This window comes from Eurytemora carolleeae, unplaced genomic scaffold (assembly GCF_000591075.1).
Source record: "Eurytemora carolleeae unplaced genomic scaffold, Eaff_2.0 scaffold1772, whole genome shotgun sequence".
Lineage (NCBI taxonomy): Eukaryota > Metazoa > Arthropoda > Copepoda > Calanoida > Temoridae > Eurytemora > Eurytemora carolleeae.
Genome location: NW_019397667.1, coordinates 70,891 through 78,705, shown reverse-complemented (window position 1 = coordinate 78,705; position 7,815 = coordinate 70,891). Strand labels below are relative to the sequence as shown.

The 7,815-nt window shown below is 31.7% G+C and overlaps 2 protein-coding genes across 2 annotated transcripts; both read left to right on the top strand.

Annotated features, from left to right (window-relative positions):
- Window positions 1–561: 561 nt before the first annotated feature.
- On the top strand, window positions 562–5,148 carry LOC111715417 (uncharacterized). Its single transcript, XM_023490730.1, has 8 exons — window positions 562–626; window positions 1,802–1,847; window positions 2,280–2,329; window positions 2,533–2,608; window positions 3,119–3,150; window positions 4,288–4,348; window positions 4,726–5,087; window positions 5,137–5,148. The coding sequence occupies exons 1-8, from the start codon at window positions 603–605 to the stop codon at window positions 5,146–5,148; spliced, it is 663 nt and encodes a 220-aa protein (XP_023346498.1). The 5' UTR covers window positions 562–602.
- A 56-nt stretch (window positions 5,149–5,204) lies between these two features.
- Window positions 5,205–6,248, top strand: LOC111715414 (spore wall protein 2; the record flags this gene model as incomplete). The annotated part of the gene is made up of 1 exon (XM_023490727.1): window positions 5,205–6,248. A coding segment is annotated over exon 1 (1,011 nt), but the record flags the coding sequence as incomplete, so codon positions are not given.
- Between the last annotated feature and the right edge of the window lie 1,567 nt (window positions 6,249–7,815).

Sequence of the window (7,815 nt, the reverse complement as noted above, 5' to 3'; positions counted from 1 at the left end):
ATGAAAAACTAAAAAATGCGTAAATTATTAATTTGTTTAAGCAACAGCTTTATAGTTATTTTGTAAAATAATGGTTGATGTTTAAACTTTTCATTCTTAAGTTAAAGAATGGAAAATGTTGGCAGTTTGTTTTAAAAACAAAAGTATGGAAAATTCCATATAAAATTCCTTTTAAGTATACTTGAGAATTTACAAAACTGAAAGCATAAAATTTAAGTAAATTTCATTTTAAATGTTCTTGTCTGTATTGCTCACTGTAAAGATCTAAATCGTTAACAAAAGTTAATTTAATTAACTTAAAGATAAAGAGAAACAAATAATTGTTTCGTTAGTGTAGAAAAATGTTGACAAACGGTTAAAAATAAGTCTATACATGCTCAGCCCTATTTGTTTACATTTGTATCCTGAAAAAGGAAAATTGACACTTAAGTGATCCTTTATGCAATTACCATACATAGCCGATCACTCCCTTTAATGATCCTTATTCAGAAAAGTTTAATTTTCATTCCAAACTATTTTTTTTTAAACGGTTATATTCGTTAACAATTTATTATTCTATGATATTGATATTTCAGGCTGAATTAAAGGTTGTTCCCTGCTTAATGAATGAAACTGAAGATACCTCGGTAAAGTTAACACCGATATATATAGAAACTAGGGTTTCAGGGCGCTTCGCGTCCATCTTCTATTTCAATTATTAATATTTTCTCTTTTTCTTCATTAATAACAATGAAAAAATAAAAGTTCGGGCATTCTAAAATATTATTTCGTGGATTTTAAAATTTATATAAAAGATAGAATTTTGTTGAAGGCAAAAATTTTTTAATTTTGATAATACCCATAAACACACCCATAAACCCATAAACCCATAAACCGTCCCTGGGGTCATATGAGGTTTCACAAAAATATTGGGCCTTATCAGTTCAGTTGTTGGGACGTTTTTTGGACACAAACAGAAGAACAAACAAACAAACAGAAAGACAGACAAGCAAAGTATGTATATAGATGGATTATTTTCATTTTTCTGAAAAACTAACTGATCATTTTGTTAACAATGTAGAAAAAACCATTGTTTTTAAAAAGAATCTGTTGTTAAAATTAAAAACTGAGTATTAATATTTTTTTACATTATTTCATTAACGAAGGAAGGTCATTTTTAATTTTTAACAATTGTTTACAACAAAAAACAACCCTTTGCTGACAATTTAAAATTTAAAATTATAAACTGTATACAAAAACATAAATGCATAGGTTAACAAATTAAATTGGAATTCTATAGATATTGCATTTAATATGTAACAACTATTAAACTAATAGTATTATTAATAGTATTAAATAATAGTATTATTTATAGTACTTTTGATTACTTATTGAATTAATTAATATAGTATTTANTTTTTTGGACACAAACAGAAGAACAAACAAACAAACAGAAAGACAGACAAGCAAAGTATGTATATAGATGGATTATTTTATTTATCAATACTATTAATTTAATATGTAACAACAATTAAACTTATAGTATTATTATAGTATTATTAATGGTATTAAATAATAGTATTGATTAATAGTACTAATTAATAGTATTATTTATTGAATTAATTAATAGTATTTATCAATACTATTAATTTAATATTATTAGTTAATGTAATTTTACATCGTTGGATTGGGATTTTATGAAAATATAAAATATTTTTGCATTGGAATTCTATAATTTTTATATATTCTTATTGAGATTCCTTATACATTACTTTATTAATTTGAGATTCTTATAAATTTGATGGCTCGTTTTTATTTACAGGATACATTCATGTGCACACTTAAAGGAGACGGGGACACATGTGAAGGTAAAGTAGATAATCGATTATATAAATGAATTGAGAAATAAGTAAATAAATGAATTGAGAAATAAGTAAATAAATGAATTAATAAATAAAAAAGATAGATAAAGAGGTAAAAGTATGAAAAAATTAATGAATAAATAAAAAAAAGTAATTGAATGAATAGATTATTAAAAAATTAACTATTAGATAAATAAATAAAGAACTGAATGGATAAATTCCCCTCCATAAAAACATAAAATTTATGAATTTCGTCTATTTTAAAGGTTTTGTTATATTTCGTATTAAAAGGTTTCTTAAATATCCCTGATTATAAATGTCTTCTAATTTGTTATGTAATGCAATTGTATACAATGGATCTGTGGAAAATATCGCATATTCTAGCATTTAATAGATCTCTGTACTTTCTTAACTCTGTAAATGAGGTTTTTGATTCAGGCGATTCTGGGGGACCCGTGTTTTTTCAGCAGGAGGGGCAGTTCATACAGGTACACTAATACAACACAGTCCAGTACAGTGCAGTACAGTACAGTACAGAACAGTACGGTTCTGATGAAGAGCTTTAGCTGATAAGTACATATTTGATGAAGGTGCTCTGAGCTGTTTATAAACTGTAACTGATAAAAAAAAAACTAGTAAAAAAGAAATAATCAATAAATGCTGATTAATAATTTTAGATTACCTTGTTAAGGTCGGAGTGATTAGCAGTCGAAATAGCAATATTTGTGGAGAAGGAACAGGGTTTAGCACTGATCTTAAACTGCTAGGAATATCATTATTTTCACTGAAATCATTCTATGAACTATTCAGAAGAATAGTAGCACCTAAATCAAACATACAATAAATGTCAAAACGCCTTTACTTTACATTTATACATTTAAAAAAGCATGACATTTTCCTCTGTAAAATGTTCATTTTATTGTTCTATGTATAGTTAATTTCATGAATTGTTTAGGAATTTTCATGGTTTCACAGAAATTGTGGATTATCAAAATTATGTTTAAAATCAAATCTACAAATTTAAAAGTTTATTTGAACATTTTGAAATGAAGTTTTGTACTTTAGGCATTTTGAATTATAGGTGTGTTGAATCTATTTTGAATTATAGGTGTGTTGAATCTATTTTGTATTATAGGTGTGTTGAATCTATTTTGAATTATAGGTGTGTTGAATCTATTTTGTATTATAGGTGTGTTGAATCTATTTTGTATCCATTTGATTTTTCTAATTTATTTTTTAAAACTCAAAATAAAACAAATTGTTTTATATAATGATAGGAGATTGGGTGAGAGAAAACATGGAGGGCAAGGTAAAAAAACCTTATAAAATCAATTAATTTTACTACCGTCTTTGACCAACATGGAGGGGGGCAAAGTTTGAACTGTAAATTCAGAATATTTAGCCTCTTGGATATCAGGAAAAAGTTGCACAAGTATAAGCTAAGATACTTTAAAGGTACATATACAGTCCAATCACCTTGAAATTGCTTACTTAAGTACTTATAATTGCTTACTTAAGTACTTATAATTGCTTACTTAAGTACTACTTTATCTCTCCTTCAAACAAAACTCTGTGAACTTAAAAGGGAAAATTAGGTTACAGTACTGCAATAACAAATATTTTTTTAAGGGGGGGGGGGGCTCCTTTCAAATTTCTAAGAAGCAAACTATTTTTGTCCTGTTCTTCAGTCTTCACGCTTTAGTTTAAGATTTGAAAAGGGTGATAGCTCTAAGTTCTAGGGGGTGTGCTACGCCCCCCCCCCCTTCACATGCCCACCCGTATACGCCCTTGCTAAAATTTAGCTGGAAAATGTTCTTTTGATATGAAATTGGTCTAATATTTTCAGTTTATGCCTGACGGAGGTGGTTTCAATTTGCCAATTTTTTGCCCCTCATATGGTGCAAGAAATGGACAAATTTTCCTAATCTATATATATGAAGTTGTAATCTCTGTTTGTCTGTTTGTTTTTTCTGATCATAAATCTGGAACCCCTTGACTAATTTGCCTCAAATTTTGATTGTGGAACTCAGGAGACCTGCGGGAATGTTCTTAGCTAGAATTTGAGATTCTAAGTTAAGAGGTTCAAATTTTATATTGAAAAGTAAGTTTCTCGGTAAAAATCGTCTAGGTGCGGGTAAACAGCGGGAGTAACTATGAGTGCCCTGTGAAACGTTGGCTTCCCAAGCTAGTATATATATATATGTTTGAAAAACTGTAAGGTTCAAAGTTTGATCATTAAATATTGAGTTCCATTGTTAAATTAAAGCAATATTTGAATCAAAAGTTTTTTGGTTTCTTGTATTTATGTCTGAAATCTCTAAAGGGGTTTCAGATATTTTTTTACATTCTTCAATCAGCTTCCTCGCTCCCTTCCCTCCTCTGTTTAAGGATTTAAACAAAACTAGCAGAGACAGAGTTAGGTTAACAATCACTTTTTCTTTTTTAGTTTGACACCTGGATTTCAGTAGGAGCAGATGATACACAAGTTGATCAACAGAATGTGGAAGGAAGTGTATTATGAAAAAAAATTTATCTATAATCAAAGAAAAGACTTTTATTACCCTCCTCGTCTTTTAAGAGAGTGCTATATTGCAGAACTACTGTGATCCCAGCAAAATGGTCTCTCAACCATCTCTGAGTCTCAAAACGTCTCTAAGCCATTCTAGCTTGCCGTCCCGCTTTCTGATCTCAAATAAATAAAATTTGGTGTAGACAGAATGGCAGAGATTTGGAGACGTTCAGGGACTTGGGAGGCTTAAAGATGATTTTCCATAATTGGTGTTAATCCTGCAAATTAGGAGGTTGGAGACTCCTCTCTCAGTTAAACTTCAAATCTTTGATTTAGGTCTAGTTAAAATGTTACATAAAACACACTTTTAAACAGGGCGGAAAAAATGTAAAAGAACTGAAGGAGGAACTTCTCCTGTGAATGAAAAAAAACAGAACAAGGGAGAAGTTACTAATAGTGAACTGGCCAATGATGATATTATTGTTAGTAATCAAGGCCAAGTTACTAGTAGTGGTTGGAAATACAATGAGTATTCAACCACAAGTAAGGTTTTGGACTCTACTCCTACAGTTCCAAGTAGTGGGTGGGAACACATTGAGTCATTAGATTCTACTACTTCGGATTTAATTAACATTGAGAAAGGGGAGACTGAAAAGGAGAGGGAGGAGAAGAAGAAGAATGAGGAGAAGGGGAAGAAGGAGAAAAGGACGAAAGAGGAGGACAAGAAGAAGGAAGAAGTGGAAAAAAAGAAGGAGAAGGAGGAGGAGAAGAAGAAGGAGGATAAAGAGGAGGAGATGAAGAAGGAGGAGAAGAAGAAGAAGGAGGAAGAGGAGGAGAAGAATATTGAGGAGGAAAAGAAGAAGGAGGAGGAGGAGGAGGAGAAGAATATGGAGGAGGAAAAGAAGAAGGAGGAGGAGGATAAGGAACCAATTCGAGGGGAAGTAGATGATAATGATAATAGTGGTTTTTATGATGACCAGTATTCAGAGTCAAATAGTGATTCAGATGATTATGATGAAAAGAAGAAGAAAAGTGAAGAAAAGGTGGTGGGAGCAGGAAAAACAGATGATGATAATACTGATGATAATGCTGGTTTTTATGAAGATCAGTATTCAGAGTCGAATAATGATGATGATGATGATGGTGAGGAAGGAGAGAAGAAAGTGGGGGAAGAGAATGGAAAAGATTATGACGATGATTCATACGATAATCATGATGATAATGATAAGAGGGAGAAGGAGAAGGGAGATGGGGAGGAAGAAAACGAAAAAAAGAAAGCGGATGAGGATAAGAATAAGGAGGAGGTGGAAAAGGAAGCAGAGAAGAAGAAGGAGGAGAGTAATAACAATGAGCAGGAGAAGCCAGAGGAGGTGGAAGCAATTGGGGGAGAGGCAGATAGTGATGATAATATTGGTTTTTATGATGATCAGTATTCAGAGTCAAATAATGATTCAGATGATAATGATGATGATGATGATGATGAGGAAGGAGAGAAGGAGGTGGGGGAAGAGAATGGAAAAGATTATGATTCATACGATAATCATGATGGTAATGATAAGAGGGAGAAGGAGAATGGAGATGGGGAGGAAGAAAATGAAAAGAAGAAAGGGGATGAGGATAAGAATAAGGAGGAGGTGAAAAAGGAGGCAGAGAAGGTGGAAGCGATTGGGGGAGAGGCAGATGATGATGATAATATTGGTTTTTATGATGATCAGTATTCAGAGTCAAATAACGATTCAGCTGAGATGAGTGAAGACGAGGTGGTGGTAACAAGGGAAAAAGAGGAGGAGGTTTCAAAAAATCATAATGATGAGGAAAAGGAGAAGGAAGATGAGGAAGAGGAGAAGGAAGAGAAAAAGGAAAAGAAAGAGGAAGAGGAAGAGAAAAAGGAGAAGGAAGAGGACAAAGAGAAAAAAGAGGACAAGGAAAAGGAAGAGGAAGAGGAGAAGAATGAGAAAAAGGAAGAGCAGAAGAAAAAGGAAGAGCAGAAGAAAAAAGAAGAGCAGAAGAAAAAGGAAGAGCAAAAAAAAAAGGAAGAGGAAGAGGAGAAGAATGAGGAAAAGGAAAAGCAAAAGAAAGAGGAAGAGAAAAAGGAGAAGAAAGAGGATAAGGAGGAAGAGAATAATGAAAATAATCCCATAAATGGTAATACTGATGATAATGGAGAAGATAAGGATGATCCAGTTCCTAGCAGTCGTTGGAAGCGCACGGAGTATTACCCCTGGATTAAAGATTTAGGTTCTTCAGATCCGAAAAAGGATGTCGAAACTATTGATGGAAAGTTTTCTGAGACTAGAAGAGAAGAAGTACTAATTGATGTCAATAACGGGTTTATGAATATTCTTAGAAAAATTGAAAAAACCCAAAATCTTGTGAATCAGACTGATTTCTAATTATTTTCCAGTAACATACAGGACACAGGAAGTTTCAATTAATATAGAATAATAACATTGAGATAGTTTTTATTTTCTGATCCCCAGAACATTCTGTGTGAATTTCTTCTTAGCTTTCTAAATGTAGAGGAATGTTATTTGAGGCCCATTTTAAAGGGAACAAATTTTGCTTTAAAGTGTTTGTGACATTTGGTCGATTAAATTTTTTATTTATGATTGTACACATTCAGTGGAGTACAACAAATGTTCCTTCTCCAATCCAACTGTGCAGTGTACACTGTACATCATCTACATTCATAGTGCATCTGTATAATTTGTGATGACCAATGTTGACCAATGTAATTTTCCAAGCTTACTACATATTCTGTTTTGAAATAAATATGTCGAATTTACTTGAATGAATTAAAGATAGGTTTCCTTACAGAAACATTTCTGAAGCTTTTAAGAATGTTGACCCATTAAAATTTCAGGTAATTAACAGTGGAACCTTTCTCTATCAAGTCCTGTTTAAATCTACCTCCTAGATGTTCTCAGGTCTAGGTGTGAATGTGATTTGATGGAAGTTAAGAGAACAATGCTACAGATCAATTCTAAATGAAATAATTGACCCGTTAATTTTTTTCAGAATGCCACACACAAAGCTCTGTGCGTATCATCTATGGGGTATATTTTTTTGAAAATCATCACTACCTTCTTATTCCTACCTTCTACCCTGTATTATTAATGAAAATACAAAGAACAATGCGTTTCATATTATTCTACTAATTGGTGAAGCAGTCTATTTTGCCTTACAGTTATATCACCTGCATGTGCGAAGTGGTCGATAACAACTGCTCAAAAAAGCTGCCAAAAATTTTACTAAAACAATAATTTTATCCAATGAAATGTAAATTATATAAAATGTAACTACTTTAAACATATTTTTTTAAACAAAAATCTTGAAAATGTTCACTCCGTAAAAAATAAAGCGGGTCTTATATTTTTGTCTAATTTTTGCGTTTCTTCTCAATACCTATCAAGATCTACACTGAATAAAAACAAAAACAAGCACAAATATGCTTGAACTTGGTTT

What these genes read in the sequence shown, in the direction of transcription:
- LOC111715417 (XM_023490730.1), top strand. Translation starts at nt 603, where the DNA reads ATGAATGAAACTGAAGATACCTCG. An exon ending in ATGAAACTGAAGATACCTCG is followed by an intron (nt 627 to 1,801) that starts GTAAAGTTAACA and finishes TTTTATTTACAG; the next exon opens with GATACATTCATGTGCACACT. An exon ending in AGGAGGGGCAGTTCATACAG is followed by an intron (nt 2,330 to 2,532) that starts GTACACTAATAC and finishes TACCTTGTTAAG; the next exon opens with GTCGGAGTGATTAGCAGTCG.